Source organism: Coregonus lavaretus (genome assembly GCF_964263955.1).
Source record: "Coregonus lavaretus genome assembly, chromosome: 27".
Classification (NCBI taxonomy): Eukaryota; Metazoa; Chordata; class Actinopteri; order Salmoniformes; family Salmonidae; genus Coregonus; species Coregonus lavaretus.
In genome coordinates this window covers 3,934,522-3,960,084 of record NC_140014.1, presented here as the reverse complement: position 1 = coordinate 3,960,084, position 25,563 = coordinate 3,934,522, and the positions used below count along the sequence as shown (strand labels likewise).

General features: G+C 43.5%; 2 protein-coding genes across 2 annotated transcripts in view; one reads left to right on the top strand and one right to left on the bottom strand.

The window, feature by feature from the left end:
- Positions 1-14,445, top strand: part of LOC311102657 (uncharacterized protein) — a 54,006-nt gene extending 39,561 nt beyond the window's left edge. Inside the window, exons 4-5 of the mRNA XM_084144016.1 lie at positions 3,826-3,879; positions 12,346-14,445. Coding sequence (XP_084000142.1) covers positions 3,826-3,879; positions 12,346-12,471 — 180 coding nt within the window. The 3' untranslated portion in view covers positions 12,472-14,445. The remainder of the gene's footprint in view (positions 1-3,825; positions 3,880-12,345) is intronic.
- A 2,051-nt stretch (positions 14,446-16,496) lies between these two features.
- On the bottom strand, positions 16,497-25,359 carry slc4a1ap (solute carrier family 4 member 1 adaptor protein). Its single transcript, XM_084143584.1, has 14 exons — positions 24,497-25,359; positions 24,086-24,290; positions 23,779-23,907; positions 23,625-23,685; positions 23,188-23,327; positions 22,202-22,362; positions 21,809-21,878; positions 21,351-21,540; positions 21,044-21,146; positions 20,379-20,613; positions 19,833-19,922; positions 19,460-19,545; positions 18,950-19,019; positions 16,497-17,912 (listed from the first exon to the last, which is right to left on the bottom strand). The coding sequence occupies exons 1-14, from the start codon at positions 25,343-25,345 to the stop codon at positions 17,863-17,865; spliced, it is 2,439 nt and encodes an 812-aa protein (XP_083999710.1). The 5' UTR covers positions 25,346-25,359; the 3' UTR covers positions 16,497-17,862.
- Positions 25,360-25,563: the final 204 nt, after the last annotated feature.

The following is a 25,563-nucleotide window of genomic DNA, read 5'->3' as shown; positions in this document are numbered from 1 at the left end:
GCTCAGGAGGCAGAGACCATCGTCGACGCCCTGACAGCGGGGATGTTCAGCATGTTTGGAGCTGCGGAGTCCATCCACAGTGACCAAGGCAGAAACTTTGAGTCCCATGTGTTCGCCACCATGTGTGAGAGGCTGGGTATGCACAAGATCCGCACTACTCCTCTCCATCCTCAAAGTGATGGCCTTGTGGAGCTCTTCAACAAAACGCTTGGACAGCAGCTGGCCATCGTCTCTGCCGAACACCAGCGTGACTGGGACAAGCACCTGCCCGTTGTCCTCATGGCATGCCGCGCCGCTGTCCAAGACTCCACCTCCTGCACACCTGCCCTCCTCATGCTGGGGAGAGAGATCCGCACCACTGCAGAGATGGCGTTTGGTCAGCCCCTGGATAGCCTTCCTGTTCCCCGGGGCCGGAGTATGCACGGAGACTCCAGGACCGGCTGGAGACAGCCCACACCTTCGCCAGAGAGCAGCTGGTGAATGCAGGTGTTAGGCAGAAGAGGAACTATGACGTGCACACCCGGGGAAGGCACTTTGTGGCTGGGGAGCTGGTCTGGGTCTACAGCCCTCTGAGAAAGAAAGGCAGGTGCCCCAAGTTGGACATTCACTGGGTGGGGCCCTGCAGCGTTCTGGAGAGGGTAAGGGAGGTTTGTGTACCGGGTGCAGGGGGGTGGAGCATTGCATGTTTAAGACCATGCTTCGCCATTGTTCTCTCTCTTACCTCTGGTCTTAAGAAGAGGTGGTCACGGTTGTTTTATTCGGGTATCCTTGATTTAATTGGCGTGGGCTACGGCCAAACAGTAGCCTGTGTTGAGTTTGGTTAATAAACCGTGAATTCGTAAACTCAATCCTCTGTCTGGACAATTGTTCATTTGTGATCTAGCCAGGTCATTACAGTAATATGATTCTGCCGGACTCGGAAAGAGCTCGGCCCGTATGAAGCCCCCCGAGTACGAGTCGATGCAGAGACCCCCGAGTTTCAAACGGAATAGGCCCGAACCCTCCGTGTTGACTGGGAAGGTGGATAAAAAAAACATGGGCTTGGGCTCAAATATTATTTGTATTTTATTCTGTTATATTCCATTATATTCTTACTATGAAATATGTGTTTGTTGTCTGTTTTAATGAACAAAATAAGGAATTATTGATTTCATTTGCATGGCGCAGCCATGTATCCTATAGGCTGCACAGACCAGTAACATAATTAAACTCAAAATAGACTATTCTATTCTTTTGAAAATGTTTCTTAGGACCTGCCAAAACAAATTAATAAAGGGTTTATTTGTGATGGTGTATATTCAATGGATCTATTAAAATAGGCGCCTACCCACATCCACATCCACTCACACCTACTCCCACTCCTAAACTTGCCGGCATGTGCATGGGAGGTATAAAAGGCTTATCCCGTCAAGAATGTGGTAAAAATTGGACTGTATGAATTGGGTTCTTAAAAACATTGCCTGATTTGTGAAAGAAGTATAGGAAACGATTGTCATCGCAAACCGTTTGTGTGGCAGATGTATTTTTTGCCTGTATTGCCACAAATGATCGGTCTGTCAGATATACAGTGGGGGAAAAAAAGTATTTAGTCAGCCACCAATTGTGCAAGTTCTCCCACTTAAAAAGATGAGAGAGGCCAGTAATTTTCATCATCGGTACACGTCAACTATGACAGACAAATTGAGATTTTTTTTCTCCAGAAAATCACATTGTAGGATTTTTAATGAATTTATTTGCAGATTATGGTGGAAAATAAGTATTTGGTCACCTACAAACAAGCAAGATTTCTGGCTCTCACAGACCTGTAACTTCTTCTTTAAGAGGCTCCTCTGTCCTCCACTCGTTACCTGTATTAATGGCACCTGTTTGAACTTGTTATCAGTATAAAAGACACCTGTCCACAACCTCAAACAGTCACACTCCAAACTCCACTATGGCCAAGACCAAAGAGCTGTCAAAGGACACCAGAAACAAAATTGTAGACCTGCACCAGGCTGGGAAGACTGAATCTGCAATAGGTAAGCAGCTTGGTTTGAAGAAATCAACTGTGGGAGCAATTATTAGGAAATGGAAGACATACAAGACCACTGATAATCTCCCTCGATCTGGGGCTCCACGCAAGATCTCACCCCGTGGGGTCAAAATGATCACAAGAACGGTGAGCAAAAATCCCAGAACCACACGAGGGGACCTAGTGAATGACCTGCAGAGAGCTGGGACCAAAGTAACAAAGCCTACCATCAGTAACACACTACGCTGCCAGGGACTCAAATCCTGCAGTGCTGACGTGTCCCCCTGCTTAAGCCAGTACATGTCCAGGCCCGTCTGAAGTTTGCTATAGTGCATTTGGATGATCCAGAAGAGGATTGGGAGAATGTCATATGGTCAGATGAAACCAAAATATAACTTTTTGGTAAAAACTCAACTCGTCGTGTTTGGAGGACAAAGAATGCTGAGTTGCATCCAAAGAACACCATACCTACTGTGAAGCATGGGGGTGGAAACATCATGCTTTGGGGCTGTTTTTCTGCAAAGGGACCAGGACGACTGATCCGTGTAAAGGAAAGAATGAATGGGCCCATGTATCGTGAGATTTTGAGTGAAAACCTCCTTCCATCAGCAAGGGCATTGAAGATGAAACGTGGCTGGGTCTTTCAGCCTGACAATGATCCCAAACACACCGCCCGGGCAACGAAGGAGTGGCTTCGTAAGAAGCATTTCAAGGTCCTGGAGTGGCCTAGCCAGTCTCCAGATCTCAACCTCATAGAAAATCTTTGGAGGGAGTTGAAAGTCCGTGTTGCCCAGCGACAGCCCCAAAACATCACTGCTCTAGAGGAGATCTGCATGGAGGAATGGGCCAAAATACCAGCAACAGTGTGTGAAAACCTTGTGAAGACTTACAGAAAACGTTTGACCTGTGTCATTGCCAACAAAGGGTATATAACAAAGTATTGAGAAACTTTTGTTATTGACCAAATACTTATTTTCCACCATAATTTGCAAATAAATTCATTAAAAATCCTACAATGTGATTTTCTGGAGAGAAAAAAATCTCATTTTGTCTGTCATAGTTGACGTGTACCTATGATGAAAATTACAGGCCTCTCATCTTTTTAAGTGGGAGAACTTGCACAATTGGTGGCTGACTAAATACTTTTTTTCCCCACTGTACGCCTTGAAAGAAATAGGGATATTCTTTGTTGGCCTCAAATGACAGAAATGCAGGGGTGAGACAGAGCACATTTAATGATATTCACCATACTTTCAACTACTAAACAGACTGTACTCACATTGTTGTAATGGGGTATCCATACCAACTCTCCCTCCCTCCACAACAGCAGGAGTCTTGCGGTTCCATTCTACTAACCCCTTCCAAAGAGCCCTGTTCCTCTTCAAAAGCACCAGTCCCCTGCCTCCCCCACAGACCATTCCTCGATTGTAAAGGGCCTCTGTCACTTACGAGAATGGTTCTGCTGGGTGGACTGGGAAGCAGTCTTTGACAGGATGTTACAAAAGCTTCATTGACTGGCTTGTTTGGTTTAGCAGCAGCTGCACTCCGGTCACTTTATTGTTTATAATTCTTAATTGACTTACGATGGTAAGTTGCTGTGACATCATCGAACATGAACCCATTTGGTTGCTCTCTGAGGAATAAGCTTCCCCCTAAGTGTGAAGTTTAAACAGAATTCTTTGTATGAAATGTTTTATACAAATAAATGCATTATTAGTGGTGTTTTGAAGTGAGTCAGTGTTAGTATGCTGCGGGATGAAGTTGGTCCAAAGAGGTATGTTTGCTAAGCAGTCTTTCTCCTTGGTTCCCCTCAGAAAATGCTCCTGAAAAAGAACAGTGGTGGGAAAACACGGACCATAAAGATTCGGGTAAGTTTACATTCATCTGCAATTTCATTTTATTGTACAGAGAAACACGAATATAATCCCAAATACACACTAAACCACTCACAAACTATGTTTCCATACAACCATTTTCATGTGAGTAAAGTATATTTAGGTTAAAATAATACTCACGCCTAATAGAAAACAGCATGATTGTCAGTAAACTTTCCTATATGTCGACAAAACAAAATACGCTAGACGGGTGAATACTTTTTTGTCAGTGAAACAGATCAAGCAACAAATGCTTTTTTGCGCAATTGTTGATAGAATAACCGTAATGTCTAAGTAAACTGCAGTCACGTGACACTATCGTGTGTGGTCCTCCGATTAGGACTTGGAAAAGCATTCACAGTTTAGAGAAAGTGCACGGTGATGAGCTTGATGCTCATTTCCCATGAAAATAGTTATATATAAATATCTTAATTTGTATGATGTTGACATGATGATCGGTGCTTGGCTGCCAATTGACAAATAAAAATGATATTGATTTAATCTCATCTGCACCGTATCTGCGAGCCGTAGAATAGATCAGAGTGGGCGAATGTGCTGTTATCACAAGACTTTCTGTGGCAAAACCATCAACAGAGTTAGAAATTAGATGGAAACGCAAAGAACTTGTCTTTTTTCATTCGGTAAATGAAAAGTTTTATACGGCTTTTTATGCGCACTACATCATCACCACAACAAGCCAGTTTGATGGAAACACACCTCCGTGGGTAAAATGCATATCATTTTAATGCAAGTATTTGATCATTCGCTTGAAAATCTTTCGACAAGTGAATGGAAACCTAGCTACAGACATTGTCACACTCCTTTTGGCCCTTTATTGAAACTCAATTGCATGAAACACACACACACACACACACACACACACACACACACACACACACACACACCAGGGTTGGGCTCAATTAGAATTGAAGGCAGTCAATTCAGGAAGTGATTTGAATTTAACATTCAGAAATGTAAAAACGTTTGAAATAAATAGATTATTGAATTGTAATTTTAGTTTATTTCCTGAATTGACTGCCTTCAATTCAAATTGAACCCAACCCTGACACACACACGCACACGCTCTGAGTCCTTATCCTTTCAAGCTGAGCCACAATACCCAGTCAAGATGGCCGTGTCCATTACAGTAGCGATAAGGCTGAAAGGTCATGCAGCCCCCATGAACAACCCAGTCTATCTTGCTGCCAACACCTTGATGCCCCTCCAAATGCATGCTGGGAAAGCATCTGACACCGTCACTGGTTCCCATGACCCTCTGCTATAGCCACTATGCCTTTTCTAACAAGAAAGTAGGAAGTCTATATTAAACAGAAAGCAATTATTGTTCCCTCACAGTTTACAAATTAATGAAAAATAAAACACAAATATATATTTAATTCATGGAAAATACAACACATGTTCAACCCCCTGAGTCAATACACGTTAGAATCACCTTTGGCAGTGAGTACAGCTGTGAGTCTTTTTGGGTAAGCCTCTAAGAGCTTTGCACACCTGGATTGCACAGTATTTGCATATTTGCATATTTGCATATTTGCCCATTTATTATTTTTAAAACTCTTGAAGCTCTGTCAAGTTGATTGTTGATCATTGCTAGACAGACATTTTCAAGTCTTGCCATAGATTTTCAAGGCGATTTTAAGTCAAAACTGTAACTAGCCCGCTCAGGAACATTCGTTGTCGTCTTGGTAAGCAACTCCAGTGTGTATTTGGCCTTATGTTTTAGGTTTAACCTGCTGAAAGGTTAATTTGTCTCCCAGTGTCTGTTGGAAAGCAGACTGAACCAGGTTTTTCTCTAGGATTTTGTCTGTGCTTAGCTCTATTCTGTTTATTTTTATCCAAAAAAAAAAAAAACTCCCTAGTCCTTGCCAATGACGAGCATAACCATAACATGATGCAGCCACCACCATGCTTGAAAATATGAAGAGTGGTACTCAGTGATGTGTTGTGTTGGATTTGCCCCAAACATATTGCTTTGTATTCAGGACAAAATGTAAATTTTTCTTTGCCACATTCTGTGCAGTTTTACTTTAGTGCCTTATTGCAAACAGGATGTATGTTTTAGAATATTTTTATTCTGTACAAACTTCCTTCTTTTCACTCTGTCATTTAGGTTAGTATTGTGGAGTACTATGTACAATGTTGTTGATCCATCCTCAGTTTTCTCCTATCACAGTCATTAAACACTGTAACTGTTTTAAAATCACCATTGGTGATTTCCTTCCTCTCCGGCAACTGAGTTAGGAAGGACGCCTGTATCTTTGTAGTGACTGGGTGTATTGATACACCATCCAAAGCGTAATTATACTGAACAGAAATATATACGCAACATGTAAAGCGTTGATCCCATGTTTCATGAGCTGAAATAAAAGATCCCAGAATTTTCCCATATGCACAAAAAGCTTCTTTCTCTAAAATGTTGTGCACAAATTTGTTTACATCCCTGTTAGTGAGCATTTCTCCTTTGTCAAGATAATCCATCCACCTGACAGGTGTGACATATCAAGAAGCCGATTAAACAGCATGATGATTACACACCCTCTGCTGGGGACAATAAAAGGCCACTCTAAAATGTGATGTTTTGGAGCGTGCAATTGGCATGCTGACTGCAAGAATGTCCACCAGAGCTGTTGCCAGAGAATGTAATGTTCATTTCTCTACCATAAACCACCTCCAACGTTGTTTTTAGAGAATTTGGCAGTACGTCCAACCGGCCTCACAACCGCAGACCACGTGTAACCACGCCAGCCCACTACCTCCACATCCGGCATCATCTAAGAACAGACACCCAGACAGCTGATGAAACTGTGGGTTTGCACAACCAATTTCTGCACAAACTGTCAGAAAATGTCTCAGGGAAGCTCATCTGCATGCTCGTCGTCCTCACCAGGGTCTTGACCTGACTGCAGTTCGGTGTTGTAACCGATTTCAGTGGGCAAATTCTCACCTTCGATGGCCACTGGCACGCTGGAGAAGTGTGCTCTTCACAGATTAATCCCGGTTTCAACTGTACCGGGCAGATGGCAGACAGCGTGTATGGCGTCGTGTGGGCGAGCGGTTTGCTGATGTCAACGTTGTGAACAGAGTGCCCCATGGTGGCGGTGGGGTTATGGTATGGGCTAGCAACGGACAACGAACACAATTGCATTTTATCGATAGCAATTTGAATGCACAGAGATACCGTGACGACATCCTGAGGCCCATTGTCGTGCCATTCATCCGCCGTCATCACCTCATGTTTCAGCATGATAATACACAGCCCCGTGTTGCAAGGATCTGTACACAATTCCCGGAAGCTAAAAATGTCCCAGTTCTTCCATGGCCTGCATACTCAGACATGTCCCCTATTAAGCATGTTTGGGATGCTCTGGATTGACATGTACGACAGCGTGTTCCAATTCCCGCCATTATCCAGCAACGTCGCACAGCCATTGAAGAGGAGTGGGACAACATTCCACAGGCCACAATCAACAGCCTGATCAACTCTATGCGAAGGAGATGTGTTGGGTTGCATGAGGCAAATGGTGGTCACACCAGATACTGACTGGTTTTCTGATCTCTATATATATATATATATATATATATATATATATATATATATATATATATATATATATATATATATATATATATATATATATATATATATATATATATACAGTGAGGGTAAAAAGTATTTAGTCAGCCACCAATTGTGCAAGTTCTCCCACTTAAAAAGATGAGGCCTGTAATTTTCATCATAGGTACACGTCAACTATGACAGACAAAATGAGAAAAAGAATTCCAGAAAATCACATTGTAGGATTTTTAATGAATTTATTTGCAAATTATGGTGGAAAATAAATATTTGGTCAATAACAAAAGTTTCTCAATACTTTGTTATATAAATGACTAAAATGTAATGTAAATGTAATGTAAATGTAGATCAGTGCCACAAAATCTCAATGTAATCAATTTTAAATGCAGGCTGTAACACAACACAATGTGGAAAAAGTCAAGAGGTGTGAATACTTTCTGAAGGCACTGTACTTTATGTCATCGCTGGGCGTTTACCATTCAGTTTCTCTCTGAACCAAGGAAACCAAGGGTTTATTTAAAGCAAGTGGCACTACACCTAAGTTATTTTCCTGCAATAGGTCATCATTTTCTTACAATGGTGAAGATGCAAGCTATATACGCTAGCTCTAAATAGGATCTCAGTCCTGAGACCATTGTGGTATGTTTTGGGAGAGCGACATGTGTGACCAGCAGGATGAGTGTGTGTGGTTCCTGGGTTGTGTAAAGGGTGGGTGGAGGCAGGTTGGGCAGCTCGAGAGGAGTCGAAGGCGCCTGGTAATTTTGGCACAAATCAGGACAGTCCAGAAGGACGCACAGTGTGGCGGGAAAGTGATGTGATTGTTTGTGTGGGTTACTGAAAGCCAGGACTGCCCAACCCTGTTCCTGGAGAGCTACCGCCCTGTAGGTTTTTGCTCCAACCCTAATCTAGCACACCTGATTCAAATAATTAGCAGGTTGATAAGAAGAATCAGGTTAGTAACACCTGGGGTTGGAGCGAAAACCTACAGGAGGTTAGCTCTCCAGGAACAGGGTTGGCCAACCCTGCTGTAAGCTGTGGCCCATTGCACACACACATTTATGTGCACAGACACACCATTGAGGTTGGCAAACACACACGCATAATAATACAAATAATAATAATCAGGGATAGGTATACATACACACACCTAGCTACAGAATGGCTGCATGCATATGCTACCCCTTTCCATGTAGGGGAACACTACTTTTGTCGTCTCGAAGCGTTGACTGAAATATGTAACTGAGGCTCATCTTTCAAAGTGGTGGAAGAAGAGGAGAGATGGAGGAGGAGTGTGTGTGTGTGTGTGTGTGTGTGTGTGTGTGTGTGTGTGTGTGTGTGTGTGTGTGTGTGTGTGTGTGTGTGTGTGGTTGGTTGCCCTGTGGTGTTTCATCAGGGATTAAGTGATTTTCCATTTTTAGCCAACCGGCTGCTCTCTGTTGTCTTCCTCTGCTACAGAGATGTTTATTTGCTCCTCCTCTAGCCTTATGGTGGGTCTAGACTGGTTGATCTTCAAGGCATTCCTAGTCGATTACCAAACATTTCTGTAGAAAAGCCAACGATAAAGGTCCTGGGCCCCCCACATATTTTTTTTCCGTGTTGCGCTGTTGGCGGTAGGTGCACTTGATTCAGAAGCCCTGTTGGTGGTAGGTGCACTTGATTCAGAAGCCCTGTGCACCGGGTAGACAGTGTTTCCATTTTGAACCTTTTCATTTGTCTGAAAAGACAAACTCCGCCGGGAGATCTGTGGCTATATCAAGTGCACCTACTGCACTGGCCTATCGGATTGCTCAAATCACCGTGCCTACAGATTCCAGCAAAGTTTGATACTAGCCTTCGAGATTTCATCACTTTTAAAAACCATGACCAGAGAGAGCCTGAAGAATACAGCAGAGCTGCTGTTTTTATGAGTGAGTTCATGTTTAAGTTTTTATTCAGCACTGTCAACACTGTTTTTATTACAAAACAAAAAACACACTTCAGCTGCAATGAATTAGTAACCAAGTGTATCGATAACCCTGCGTTTGAATTATTATTAGCAGCTCGTCTTGTCTATTTTAATACCAAGGAATATTTCACTTTCTCTGGTCATAGGAACCACAATTTGTGCATGAGGCACAATGATCTATTTTGTCATGGTGCTTTCAAGATAACTGGGAACTCGGGAAAAAAAACTAGATCCGACGGGAAAAAATAATTTTAAATGGTCAACCATCTCAGAATTCCATTTTGGAAACTCTGGCATCTTTCTAGAGCTCCAACTTTCCGACCTGAAGATCACTGACGTCACGACCTCGTTTTTTTTCTGAGTTCTCCATTGTCTTGAAAGCACCATGACCATCAGATACAGTTACCATCAGTCCAGTAAAATAAAAAAGCTAATTATTTAAAGCTATGCTCAGCTGTGCCTCGGAAGTGCTACACCAACTGATCTATTTTGTTATCAAAGCTCTAGTTTTGAAATATAATATGGTCTGAGAAGAAAGATATTGTCAGGCCAGGCATATAGCCAACATGCTGTGATAATGTATTAGGCCTACTGCACAAACCTCATTACTACAGAACTGTTTTTATTAGGTTAATGTTACATTTTTTAAGTCATGTTAAAAAAAATTGGAGCGGTAGATCTCGGCTTGCTTTTTGACTGCGAAAGTGATCTTGACTCAGAAAAGGTTGGTGACCACTGGTCAAGAGCAAAATACACCTCCCTTTGTGGACCAGGGTCATGAAATGAAAAGTTCAGGAACCCCTCCCGAGTGGCGCAGCGGTCTAGTGCTAGAGGCATCACTACAGACCGTGGTTCGATTCCAGGCTGTATCACAATCCGGCCGTTTTTGGGAGTCCCATAGGGTGGCGCACAATTGGCCCAGCGTCGTCCGGGTTTGGCCGTCATTGTAAATAAGAATTTGTTCTTAACTGACTTAGTTAAATCAAATACATGTAAAGAAGTAGAGAACATTTTCACATCAGACAGCTGTTTCCCCCAAAAAAATATTTATCAAATTGTTTTCAACTACTGGTCCTGCAGCACTTTTTCAAAGGCCATCATTATTAAACTGTCTGCAGTAAACTCAGAACTGAACCTTTGTTTGACCCTTTTGGGCTATTATGTCTATCAGGCTCCAGACGTTGGATGACTCTATATGACTCTGGAGAATGCTAACGTGCTAAGCTAACATGGGCGGCAGACGCTGATCCGTCCCAAGGTGTGAGGGACTCGCACACGCAATGGGCTGCCTTGCAGCTAGCCATATGGAAAACAACTTAACTTCACATTTACATTTTAGTCATTTAGCAGACACTCTTATCCAGAGCGACTTACAGTTAGTGAGTGCATACATTTTTTCAAAAGAAAATCATACTGGCCCCCCGTGGGAATCGAACCCACAATCCTGGTATTGCAAGCGCCATGCTCTACCAACTGAGCTACACGGGGCATCTATGACACTTGACCTGGAACCTGTCTCTCCCACACTGTAATTTCCTCCCAGGGCAGATGTGTTTAATCCTTCAACGGCCAAAAACAAAACCTGGTGAATACTTTTTTCTGTCATTGACTGACTGAGTCTACCTGAGTGTGGGGTGTGTTAACAAGCGCTGTTGGGATTTGTTGCAAAGCTACAGTGGCGCAGTAGTCTCTGTCGGTCTCGGATCCCTAAAGACGTGTAGTCATATCATATAGTGGTGATGTCATTAGGTGTTTTTCCAATGCCACCACAATCTAACATAGGAAACTTTATACTGCTAATGTGGAAGTCTGCTCATTACAGTAACAGCATGTATATTGAGGTGATGGGCAAGGCAGAGAAATATGGGACTGAAGGGATGTCGTTGGGTGGGGTGGAGATTGGAGAAACGGGTCTAGGTTGAGGGAGGGATGAAAAGAGAGAAAGAAGGATGATGAAATTATAGAACGGAACGCACAAACCCCAGACACTGGAAACCAACAGCTTTACACACACGCGCTCTCACTCACACACACTCACTCCTCTGTTTGCACTCTTATCCACAGAGGTCAGTTCCTGATTACAGTGGGTGAGCTACAGTATGACAATGCCCCAATCTTTCTCTCTAGAACCTCCACTACCACTTCTCACACAGACATTTCTTGTCAAGGGAAAAACGACGGGATAATTTTAGACAGACCCTGCAGCCAAGGCTCTGTACATTATGCAGTGGAACAGTGTAATGTCACTAGCCCTGTTATGAAGAGTCTCATTAAAAATGTCGAAATTAAATATCATACTTTTCCATTCACTCCTCTTCCTGCATGTCTGTGGTTTTGGTCACATTCGTCATTCACTTGCAGAGATATCAGAGTTAGTTACCGGGAATGTTTCAGTTCTTGGTGTGACTACAAAGTAACTATCCTAAGCTCATTTGAAGCAGAATAATTTTTTTGAATTGAGTTTCAGTTATTGCTTTATGTACCCTATCTTTAGTTATTCTGGATGCAAAGGGGTGATAGTCTGGTTACCAAAGTAGTTCTAGAGTAACTCCATGACATAGTGACAACTCAGTAAAGAGTTCCTGTGGTTTCTAACCAACATCCAGTCTAGTGACTGAAAGGGCTCCATCCCATAATTCATTTTCGGTCTCTCTTCTGCCCACTGTGAATCTTGGCTCTGTAAGAGGGCACCAGCTAGTGTCACATTAGCCTCTAACTCTGACCTAGCTACAGTAATGGTGGCTGACCGGTAAATGACCACTAGCTAATGCGCAGAGAAGCAGGGTAAGCCCTGCTATTTCCATCCACCCAGATCCATGGAGGATAAAAGCCGGATTAGCCAAACCCAAACTTTTTTTTCTCTCAAACTTTTTCCTATTTTAATTTTCTAATCATACTCTCTCTCTCTTTCTGTCCACAGAACATGACTGGGACTCGCCCTCTGCCCAGGTACGCCTATGATCCCTCAATTTTTGCCTTCCGGTCCCTCAGCAGGGTCCCTCCTTGCAATCCCTTGACTCCGTCCGAAGACCCCACGTGTGTGTGAGGGGATAACACCAACACAATCCCCCCTTCCTCACTTACTGACTCTATCGGAGACTCCCAGACTTCAAACTCTGAAGACGAGACTGAGCTAAATAATGAGTAATACCATTATGGTACGACCGCTAGGACAACTTGACAAAGCCAATGTTTGAAGGTCAATATAGTACTCTCAGGTAATCCCGCTCTGTCAAGTCATGCTGTTGCTCGGACAACTGGTTCACTGGACAGAACCATCTAAGACACTAAGAATGGAGAGATCTTAACCCTGATATTGGATGATTATGTGAGACGGGGGCAGACGGTATGTGTGAACAACAAGGCTGCAATAGAAATCACTTTGAAAATACACCGCTTCACTCAAGCTCTCCGTTCCAAGGACACTTCAGGTATTTCATACATTAACAGCTGTCTTTTGGACACATTTTCAATGGGATGGTTGTTCTAAAAATGGATTATCAAAAATATTTTCAAAGGCCAACACAAGCATTCAAAGACTACTCCAATGCGTTTGATACAAGGGAAATGTATGTTGACGACAATCAAAAGGTCAATCAAACGCTCAATCAAACGCAAGACAGGTTTGTTGTCTAGACCAGTGTTTCCCAAACTCGGTCCATGGGACCCCCACGTTTTAGTTTTTGCCCTAGCACCACACAGCTGATTCAAATAATCAAAGCTTGATGATGAGTTGGTAATTTGAATCAGCTGTGTAGTGTTAGGGCAAAAGCCAAAACATGGACCCTGGGGAATACCCTGGTCTAGACGGGACAACAGCTCATTAGGATAACTCATTAACAGAGGCTTTCTTGACACATTTCAAGATGTACACTGCACGATATAAGTAAAGAGTCTATATTTATTTGTATGTATCAACCAGTTAGAGGGAAACTGTCCTGACAATCTGTCATAATACACATTAATAGGCTGTGGTGACAAAGGGCACCCCTGGCACGTGCAGTTATTTGAAAGTAAAGTAGATCTCGTCTGTCTGCATTACTCTTTTTTGGATGTGTTATTTGAATTGTTCAGGGCCCGGTTTCCCGATAGCGATGGAACTTAGGCTTACAAGTGTTTTAACGATGCATCTTTCCTACAACGACCGAAGATAGAACATGCGTTTCCCAAAACACCATGCAGAGAATGGTCGCTAAGTGCGTCATTGGAGAATGTGTCGATACCCATAGGGTCGAAAGAAAGGTAGTGCTGCTCTCAGATCAGCTTTCTCCATTCAAATATTTCCTTAACATTATAATTATTTCACAATACTGACGACGGATCAGCTCCTTGGGAGATATTACAACCTACGACTGCAAATGTCGAGCTGCTTATTCGAACGCTTTTAATGGTTACCCAATAGAAATGCACAAAATCACCGATTTGGCACATCATTGCGCACGTTACACATCATTAAATATATTGAGACAAATTACAGACAGTAGCCTACAAATAGAACTCGATTGAACATTGAAAACACAGCCTACTGTTTATATTTTAATGCAGTCATCTTGGTTTTCACTATGAAGCATATTTTTATACGTTGCTCGTTTCTATCAATTGCAAAGACATTACCAACTTCGCCTTTGTAGTCAACTTTGTTCTGAAGTTATCGGCAGTCAGAGACAGATCAATCAACCATTTGATTCTATGTTTAGCGGAGATCTTCTGTGTATTAACTGACGCTAGAGAGCAAAAAAGCATCTAACGATGCACTTAGCTATTCTACGAGTGATCTGAGGCAGTCGTATGAACTTAGCTTAAAGATGCTTTTGGGAAACCGGGCCCAGGTCATGAGATACTACAAAATGTATGACTGTAGATCAAGAGGTAACTTTTAACAATGTAACCATCAACCTGTCGACGAGTTTGTGAATTTCACCTTAAGAGGAAAACAGGATAACATCAAATACTTTTGTCCTCTTTTCCTGTATGCATTTCACTGTGCTGTGGTGCAGAAAATAAAGGTATGTGAGCATGGAAGAAAGGAAGTATAAGAAATCTACTAGAATATGACATGATTTACTGCTGTTATTTTGGTGCTGTGTCGTGAGTTTGTGTAGTACGCTACGTGACTCATTTCTAACCCTGTACCTCCTTTTCTTCGGTGGCACATCGCCCAAGGTATGAGACAACCAACAGTCATCCCAAACGTCTAATCTTTATGCCTATGAATGACATTCCTGATGTATTGAATGTAAAACTGAGGCTAGTCTTGACTGTAGGGTCAATATGCTAAGGTAATCAGAGGACAGTTATGAAAAAACGTTTTTTCTCAAGTGACAAGACAACCTATTTATGCATATGAATGTATCCCATGATGGACATGTTGCGATCAACACAATGTTGTCACCGTAACCAAGCTCCGCTAGAGTGAATGTAGTGCAGCACTCTGACATTTGTGTCCCTCGCAAAATTTATGATTAAATAAACGCCCTGCGGCCTCGATTCTTAGGAGTGATACATTTTAGAGCACATTACATAGACTAGTTCTATATGCATTGACGATTACCATTTTGGATTAGCTGTGTACCAGGGTCGGCTTCAATCCAGTCAATGCACGAGGTGAATCCAAAATCAAGTGTCATTTATTTTCAATGAGGATATATTCTCCCTGTCTCTCATACTCTGTGTGTCGCCTTCCTCGTTGCCCTGGCCCACCCAGCTTCTGATCCATGACCCTGGCCTACTGCATCTCTAGCCCCAGTACTGGTGGAGCTCTGGGAGTTGAATCCGGGGTTACTCCATCCTTCAAGAGAGCCCAGGGCCAAAGCGGTTTGGAGGTCCTGCAGGACTGGGATTTGGAAAATTGTGTTTATGGGAACTGAGATTTGAATGTGTATGAGTACAGTACATTCTTGCATAAAGTATGTGTGTATGCAACCTGTGTGTATTTGCAGAAGTGTGTGTGTGCGCATGCAGGTTGTGCACCTGGAATGTGGGTTATGTGCAGCTAGGGCTTCTGTAGATAGATGCCCACATATCTGGGAGTGTATACGTACATAATAGCAGTGTGCCTATGCATGTGCAACGGCTGAGTGGTGGCATAGTGAGGCAGGACTTGCATGTGTGTCACATCAAAGCCTGCCAAGACGGCAAGGTTCCCACCCCTCCTCACTGGATCACAGCAGAACATCTCACCAAACTGAGCAAGCTTCTTACTGCCAGATCAGACTGTTTGTGTCAGTAGGTAGGTTTCCATTGACTCAGGTTTATTTGACAAAAGCAATGTCAAAAAAAAAATTGCGACGTGTAATGGAAACGCCAGATATACATTTTCTAAAGATAGGCAACCATTTTTATCCGATTGACAGGGGTGGAGTTTTTGTTTGAACTTTGTGACAAATGAAGATGGAAACTTTTTTTTCTTGAATCAATGTTTGCCGAATAATTCCGAAAGTTCGCGGGGCACGTGATGTCATAACTAAATCTCCACTCCACATTCAATTCTAAATGTCTACTGCTAGCTAAATACATTTTTTTCAACTAAAACATGTATTTGGAGGACAAGGATTGTCCTGACTATCAAGAATGCCGAAATTGCTTCACCTTGCTTGTCTGGTTGGCTGGCATGATTAGCCAACAATTATTTTAGATCTACAGGAGTGCAAGTTTCATCATGGCATGGACCGCGGCAATACATTGGCACATGATAATTATTCATCATGGCATGGACCGCGGCAATACATTGGCACATGAGAATTATTAGAATATGGAAATATTAGTCAATTATTGCATTCTATCCATGCTGGCTACCTGAGACATAAAACGATTGGTGACAGCCTGTATGCCCTCCCACCTATGTATTATTGCGCAATTTGCCTAAATGGGTGATGGAACCACTTCATTTTTATTCGACGCTTTTTTTGTTGGTGTGACATCATTACGTCCAGCTGTTTTTAATCGACATAGGATGGTTAAGTGGAAACGCACCGTAGCAGGCAATTGTCACATCTACGTGCAGTTGTGGACTCTGGAGAAATGAGTCTTCACTGCAAACCTTCAAAGATGGAATCTGAACAACTCGTGGGCTAAGTACCGTGTGGACAACTTTATTATACAAATAAAAAGTAACAAAATACACGACTTTTGGAAGGGTATTACTTTTAACCTTCCAGGTTTAAGAGTGTCAGCTGGAGGGAATAGGATAGAATAGTAGTGAGGAGAGAATGAAGAACACAGGAATAAATGCTGTGTGGGATTTCTGAGGCAGTGTAATCCTGTTCTAGGTAGCTTGCCACAAACACAAACATGAAACCCTACTTCACACACACCAGTCTCCTAAACGCTGAGTCACTAGTAATGAAGATCTGGTTAAAAAGAGACATTGGAGGGGGAGGACACACACACTACTTTTGACTTGACTCATTATCAGCTTGCGTTTTATCCAGTAATGCCACACAAGTGTCCAGATGGTCTGCAAAGCTGCTTAAATGTGCTCCCTCTCTCTCCGCCACGCTCACTCTCATTTGAAAGAGGGTTACGCCAGCAATCGACAGTGTAACCCAGCAGGGAACCCATGCTGTTCGGACGTCAGGTGGGCTTAGCTGTGAGAGAGCAGCCAAAGTAACAAAGCCGACCTCAGATGAGTGAATTTGGGCACTAACGCTAAATGCTTCACTATATGCTGTACACTCATCTGACATAGGATAGGGCCAATTCAAATTCCAGTTGGGCTCGGTTTAAGTGCAGCCTATCTCTATTACATACAAGGGGGTGAGTCAAGTGCTTTCAGGCAGGCCTACTATGGTTATGAGCCAGCAGATCCGTCCCGCTTGCTTACAGCTACACTCGGGTCGGACAGCATTCTTGTGTATATTAAGACACCGCTGAGCCGGAATAAGATATGGCTTGGAAAACGAATCTCAATCCAGGGACTGGAAATGCGTTATACTCCGAATTGTCCCATTATCCCAACATTTCTCATCCCTGGATTTAGGTTAGTTTTCCGAGCCATATCTTGCACCAGCGTCTTAATATACACAGGAATGCTGTCCGACCCTAGTGCAGCTGTAAAAGCAAGTGGGTCGGATCTGCTGGCTAGCCTACTAACCAGTATCTGAGGACTGATATCTTAACTGTAATGGGACTGGTCCTTTTTCACACTGTTCGATGATATGTAATGCAAAACATTCACCAAGTTGTTTCAATGACCTTGTCATCTTGGAGAAAGGAGGCAATGGTTACCATGAGGCAACTACAAAACCTGCTACCACCCAAACGTCCAAATTTGGTCATTTTCACAAAGAGGGCAACACTGTATGTTGTATGCAATCTCTCTTACTCAGGAGTGGCAGAGAACACAGATACTGAGGGGATGGAGGCCTGTGTGTGTGTTGCTGCTAGGTCTGCAGGTGGGTGGCGTCAGAAAAAATAGTCAAATGTTTGAGCCTTGTGTTCAGTAACCATACTTTTCGTTGAGGTGGGTGCGGCCATCCCCAGACTGATCTGTAGACATGGAGGACAAAGTTTTAGGCATATTATTCTGAACATGTACATTAAAAAAGAAGTGACAGTGCAATGACCAAAGAGTCTGAAGTGCCTGCTTTAAGACTGGCCTCGCAAAACACATTTAGTATGTTGGCCTGTTTTGTTGCTATATTAAGTCACTGGCTATCTGCTCCAAGGACAAAACCCTACGTAGTCGTGTGTAACAGCTATGGGGGAAATACATTATTCCACCTAACCATGCCAACCTTCCTCGCATATTTGCAGTGTCTGCCAATGACGTTTCTCTTTAGGTACTCGCACGCAAACCTATCCCTCCAATGATCCAAGAACCAAATTGTGGGTTTCTTGCTAGTTGCTAAATTCAATGAATTTTGTCAATGAATCCATATGGCTCTTAGAAGTGTTCCACCCCCGCAAAATGTTAAAACCTTATCTTAACAGCGTGGCATTGATCTGTATTCCTTGGCCACTGATGAAAATGCAGTCTAAACTCTCCCTTTTCACAAATTGGTCATAAAGTCTGTTTACTTCCCTTTTCTCTTTCTCCCTCGCTCCCTTTATCCCAGAGGTCAGGGACAGCCTTATTTATCTTACTCAGGAGTGGTAGAGAACACAAATAGTCCTTTGAGGAACATTGTGCAGTGTGTTCAACACTAGGTTGACAATCTTGCTCTCTAATGTACCTTTCCTTAGTCTTGTATTGCGTAAGAGAAACTCTTGCTGTAACTCCAAATGTCACCTAGCTGCAAGGTTACAAGCCTGTGAGATTGTTCAGACAAAAAGGTCTTATGTCTTGTCAAAAATCTTGGCAGAAATGACATTACTGTTAAATGGATGACCAACAGTTGAGGAGGTTAAAGGCCTGGCTTATTAGACAAAGCCCAGCCAAATTGAGTTGTCTTTGACCTCTTTGTTACCCTAGCGTTCATCTCAAGACATGGCCGCAATATGTCAAGGTGCCAGGTGGTAGGTGATTAACCTCACAAGATGAAAGAACAATAAACAAGTGAATATAAACAATAAGTTATTTATACCTGTGGGAGGCACCCAGACACAATAGTCGGGGTCATCCTCAGGGTACTGTCCTGATTGGGGGGCTGGAGGCTGGAGACAAAAGCATGACACAACATTTCTCTAACGAGTGGTAGAAAAAAAAATGCAGACACTACAAAGTAGCTCTCTTTCAGCATGGTACAATTCAGGTAGTAAATGGAATACAGACTGAATATAATACAGCGATTTAGAGGGTGAATCTTCGCATGGTACAAGGAAATTCACAGAGTAGCCTAGTCTGTATTGCAACGCTGTTACTTAGTAAATTAATTCTGCTCATGTTCATTACAGTATCAGCCCAGTTTCTTTGTATAACTCATGTTGGTCTAAAAGTACACTAGACTTAAATTTGGGGGACTGTGTAGAACGCCAGCATACTTGATTAACAGTATTAATGAATTCTCAATCAAGTTTTGGCTCATTATTGGCTAGTGAGTGATTGATTGAGTGAGTGTATGTGTGAGGGTGCACTCTGAGCTCGAAGTGCTTACTCTGCTGGGGCCGATGGTTCTCTTTTTCAAGAACGTCTTAGGACTGGGCTTGGCCGCTGCCACCTCCTCGCCCCCTTCTTTAGGGTCTAAAGAAAGATGGGAGGAGAAACACCAGAACTAAAAGACAAGATCTAAAGACCATCCACACAATGGGAGAATCGCAATTGCATTGCCTCGCTGCCTCCTCAAAACCTATTGGATGAGAAGATCAGAGGGGCGGGACCTCTGACCTTCTCATCCAATGGGTTTTGAGGAGGCGAGAGGACCCGAGGAATCAAGGAAATGCAACAGTCTCTCCCATTGACAAAAAAGAGACAGAGAAAAACAGTGTACCAACAGAAGAGCAAAGAGAAACAAACGTGAGTTACTGTACCTGGTAAGGGCTTTAAATGCCCGAGAGGCGCATCTTCCATGGTTTCATCCGGCTCCTCTACAACTATGCTTTTCTGGGACAGCTTTTTCCCTATAAAAAACAGACAAAAACACTTGAATGACAACAGCTGAATAGTGATATGTTGTTACGGAAAACAACTTCTCCATGATGATGCCACAATGTCAGAGCCAAACATTGGAGATACATAGATATGTAGTATAATATATACGTATAGCTCTGTCCAAAGTAACACTGCCATCTACAGGAGAACAACAGCTCCATATGGATAAAATTGACACAGGCTACTGTCCAATTCCCTACCCTTCAATTGTGCATGCCTACACCCCCTCACGGATTTAAAGGAATGGACTGCTGTAAGGAATATGGTGGAAACTCCCAGCAGTCATGCTTGCACCAATCAAATACTTTTAAATGTATGAGGGAAAGTAAACGAGTGCACACTTCTGGAGAAGGGTAGAGAATCGGAATGTAGCCACAGTGAGAAAAAGGGACGGCAAGACACAGCATCCAACTTTTATATCATACCTCTGGGAGGTTGGTACAGAGGTGGGTCCTGGCTCTGGCGTCCTGTACTGCAGCCCTCTGGGGAATCAGTGCTTTCATTAGACTGTTGGGGTTCCTCAGCCTGGATGTCAGCCTCAGTCACGTCTTCACTCCCTTTGTTGCTGTCATCCTCCTCTTCTTCCTCGTCCTCTTCTTCCTCCTCTCCTTTCATGTTGAAGAGTTCTGCGGGCAGGTTGGCTCGCTTTGGGGGCAACTTCTAAGAAAGAGGGAAAGAGAGCATATTATGAGAGGGAGTGAGAGACGAGAAACAAAATAGCGAGCGGTTGGGTGGTCCTCTGTAGCTCAATCGGTAGAGCATGGCGCTTGTAACGCCAGGGTAGTGGGTTCGATCCCCGGGACCACCCATATGTAAAAATGTATGCACACATGACTGTAAGTCGCTTTGGATAAAAGCGTCTGCTAAATGGCATATTATTTATTATTATTTTTAGGAAGAGGCAACTGTTGAGTAAGAGATGCAGAGAGAGGGAGGGCGAGAGCTAAAGAAATAGGTAGACAGACCTAGAGAGACGGAAAGAAATGGCAGAAATAGGGAGTGTAAAATGTAAAGGCTTTTCCAGCATTTGCAAAAACCCTCTTATGAAAAGCTATTACGGATATTCTCCTCTGTTGCCAAGTGAACGTACCCCTATGGTCCCAGTCTTCAGTTTGAACTTGGCGCCTCCCTTCATGGCACCAAACAGCGGTAGGGACCGCTTCTTCGGCTTGTCTGCTTCGGACGACCCACTCCTGTGAAGAAGAGATGTGTACCATGTGTAAAGAACATGCAGTATTCCTAGGAGGTAACAGCAATATGCACTACTAATATACAATCATCATCTAGAGGCATTTGAGAGAATAACGGATGAACGGATACATTGTGAGAAAGAGGCACCAAGACCCAACATTCGACTAGGTGATTCAGATATTAGGGGATGGCTGCCTATATCTCACCCCGTCTGCAGTGAAGGCATCTGGGCTGGCCGCGTGAGCTCCACCAGCCGGCGCAGTCTCTGGGCCTCCTTGCGCAGGTCGGCGGCTTGCACATGCAGCTTCCGGCGCTCCACTCCGTCCAGCGCCGCCTCGCTGCGCACAGCGACCATGAAGGCATCCAGGGGGTCCTCGGAGGACGAGTGGGAGCCATCTGATAGGGAGGAGAAATAGAAGTGAACGGAAACACACAGAGGATAAAGCACTCTGACTCACTCACAGACAACACCACTCACTTGGGTGAAATAACACATAGTAGACACAAAAACATAGGTGTACCAGTGTTTCTTAATCCTGGTCCCGGGGAACCAAAGGGGTGCACATTTTTGTTTTTGCCCTAGCACTACACACCTGATTCCACTTACCAGGATTAAGAAACACGAACCTGGTGGTTGAAAATACATTTTCTGTGCACCACTTACCTTTCCCTGTAGCATTGAGCTTCTTCTCGGTCTCTGCCAGCTCCTTCTCAACCACCAACAGTTTGGCCACCTTAGCAAGATAACAAGCACCCTGTCACTAGTCCACACCATAAAAGCTATAATACCCTTCCTGCCCTGACATATCACATACTGTGCGCACAAAACATTCCAATAGACAGAAAAGAGGCTATTTGAAACAAAAACTTTGTTTTAGAGATTTGTAGTGTACGTCTGTGTTTCAGAGAATTGGCAACATCAGTGATATCCCATTACAATGGTGTATGTGGTGCACTATCTCAGGTGAACACTTCATTTTGAGAGATACTTCATATTACTTTTATTCATTCCTGAGGTAGAAATGTGAAAAAGCGTATTTAATGACATGGGTTTTACCAGTGACTCGTAAGTGTCTGGGCGCTCCTGAATCTTTCCCGCCCTCTTCATGCGCTCCCGTCGCTTCTTCTCCACAGCACCGGTGCGGTCCAGAAAGTTGTCATCGTCACTGTCATAGAAATCCTCGTCCTCCCAGTTCTTCTTCTTGCGCTTGCGGGAAACTGGAGGGAGTGGATTATGAAAAAGTTAAAGTACGACAACGGTAGAAGTTACATAGACAATGAGCACGATTACATGCACACAATAATGCGATTATTGTGGATAGTCAGGTTAATATAAAGAGTTTGTTTAAAACGTTTACATGCTTTGCAAGAAGAACGATTTCCCTAATAATCCTGTTTACATGGACACTGAAATCAGGTTACTGATGGGACTTTTGATAAATGCAGAAAATCGCCAATCAAAATAAACAGTGACCATGTTATTTTTGCTAATACTTTTTGATTCGGAGTTTAGACAAAGTTTGTATGTGAAAACTATTTATAAAGATGCCTACTTTGTTTTTCCGAACTCACTTGACTCCCATTTAAGAGGGAGGCCTTGTGCTACACGGTGCTGGCACATGCGCAGATGCCGATTTAAATGTCCTAATAATTTGAAAGATTGCTCAGAAAACCAGGTGTTTTAATCGGCGTATGCTTACTCCGATTATGACCTTACGCCGATTAAGATAAACAGAGTAAGGTGTTTACATGACTAATGCCATACTCTGCCTTCTGCCATTATTCAGTTTAAATTCAAATTATTAGTGTGCATGTAAACATACTCAATGGTGTATAATGTGACATTTCAATATAACGTTGGAATATTTTAACGAATGACTAGGAACCCACATGACATGATAATTCCCAATGGCGATTTGAGCAAAATAGAGCCTCATGAGCTGCTGAACCACTCATACTGCTGATGTAGAAGGCTGCATTGACTACAGTAAATAGTAACAGTTCTGTTGTGGGCTGATGTAGCAGCTCTGCTAGGACCCCCACCTGCCTCCTGCCTGAGCAGGCCCCGGGCCTCCAGGATGCGGCACGCCTCCAGGGAACACTGGATGGCCGCATCTTTCTTCTTCCCTGTGTGGGTCACCTCAGCGACCAGCTGCTTCCCCAAAGCGTCGTCCACCGGGAGCCTGTGTGTGGAAAGGAGGTGACATGTTTTACATTCTATTCAGTGTGTCAACTATACTCGGATTCCAGGCTTGGCGGCCAGCATACTGCTGGTTATGTTTTCTACCTGGTAGTTAGTTTAATGATAAATGTCACTGATTGGCTAGGTCTGAATCAGTCCCTGATTAGTGGGGATGAATGAAAACCAGCAGGGCTGCAGGCTTACAGGCCCAAATTTGAGAAGGACAGCAATATAATTTGCATGACATAATACATGATCGCACACAATTACATACACCCAGACAAAATAAAAAGCTTACTTCACTCTGCAGAGCCAGGTACCGTGGTTTTTGTCTTCATACTCAAACTCCAGCTCTTCCCCTGAAATAAAAGACAGATAGCGAGACGCCGTCAAACACACCAACAGGAAACATGATTATGGTACAAGTGAATGTCTTTCTCCAAAGGTCTGACCTTCTCTGTCAAAGAAGCCCTGCAGTGCTTTCTTGGGGTCCTTCAGGTAAGCAGCCTCTTGGTCCTCCTGGAACTCTGTGGAGAAGGGGTTCTCCTCATTCTCATCCTCTTCAGGGACTGTCTCATCAGCTACACATGTATATATATATGGATAGATGGGAAGGCGAGAGAGGTTAAAGTTAACATATTGAGGGGTTGAAGCTACAGAGCTGTGATTTGGTAGCAGTGGTTAATTGCAATTGGTGTAAGTCAACTATTCCGAGCCGTGCATTACAGTCTCTCCTGGTGCTGAGCACTGAAAGCTTACCTATTCCCCAGGAACAGCCCGAATCATCGTTCAAACTCTTTCTCTTGACGCCACTGCTTTCTTTCCCCTCTTCCTTTTCCTTGTCCTCCTCGTCCGAGCCTTCTCCCATCATCCTCCTCTCCAGTTCCTCCCGCTGCTTCCTGGCTCGCTCCCGCAGCTCTGTGACAGTCAGGTCTGACTCCGCCTCTTCGTCAAACTCTGGACCCTGCAGAGAGACAGTAGAGTAGGGCTATTCAGAACTACAATGGTAAAGGACTACATAAGTGATAGAGGTTTGAAGTTTAAGGATGTCTATTCTGGTCTAGTACATCAAGCCTACTTGTGGTAGTAAGTTCACTGTGTATTCATACCACTCAGAGGTAGGCTAAGTAATGTTTTCTGGCATGAAGGAACAATTCTTATATTTTTTACCTGCATGATGAAAAGTCTAGTGCTTCCCCCGAATTTGAGTACGTGCCCAACCCGTACTCTGATGTAGGTATTCGGTGGTATCTTGTTCTTGTTGACGAAGGTACCATGTGTGCTGCCCAAGTCATGGACATAGAACCCTCTCGCCTCTCCAACTGACTCCTCCTCTCCTGCCAGCCCACGGTACTGAATGACAGCGTGATACCTGGAGATTGAGGGGTGTTCCAGGGATATGTCGCACACAGGTAAACGTCCGACCACAAAATAACTCTGCTGGGTGAGTGGGACCGTATCAAATATAGTGCCATTCTTGAGGATTTCTAGGGAATATGGGAAATCTGCCACTCCTGCCCAAGAGGGTTCGGTGTATGGAACAGGAGGGTGGGGTTTAAATTTGCCAGCAGGTGTTCCTTTGACAGGGAATCTTGGTGGGGTTTTGTGGTCTTGCAGTTTGGTCGTTGCACCATCACTAGTCTTCTCTTTTTCGCTCTCTGGACCTTTCCGTGACGTCGGGTTGTCATTATACGACGTGGAAGGGGTGGTTTCCTTTGTTTGTTCATCTGCAGATGCCTCACTACTATCAGAAGTAGATGGTTGTAGTTGTTCTTTGTCGCCATGCGCTTCGTGTGTAGGCTTTCTTGCTGCGCTGCTCGCGACTAGACCTCGTTTACTCACTAGCGAAGGCGCCGCAAAGAGAGCAGGTTTTTTGAAAGGGTCCTCTGTTTGAGTGTTAGTCACGTCTTCTTTCTTGTCACATTCACCGCCATTCTCATTACTCACAAGTTCTTCCATTTGAGTGTCCATTTCTTTACCAGTAATTATTTCACTCTCTTCTGTGCGTGAGTCCGCCATGTTTATTTGGTTCGGCTCTCAAATCGGACCGTGCTGTAACACGATTCTATACTAATTGTTACCGTCAGAAAGTTTGGATAGATCTGTTGACTGGGATATTATGTAAATATTATGAATTACCGTAAAATACAGAGCCCGTAAAGTGGTACCATGTTACAACGGAATGCATTTTTTTTATTTTTTACATCCACTGTGTGTAGCTAAATTATTAACAAGAA

Coding starts and splice junctions, on each gene's coding strand:
- slc4a1ap (XM_084143584.1), bottom strand. CDS start 25,345: ATGGCGGACTCACGCACAGAAGAGAGTGAAATAATTACTGGTAAAGAA. Junction 21,879..22,201: donor CAGACACTTACGAGTCACTG/GTAAAACCCATG, acceptor TATCTTGCTAAG/GTGGCCAAACTGTTGGTGGT. Junction 19,923..20,378: donor TCTGTACCAACCTCCCAGAG/GTATGATATAAA, acceptor TGTTTTTTATAG/GGAAAAAGCTGTCCCAGAAA.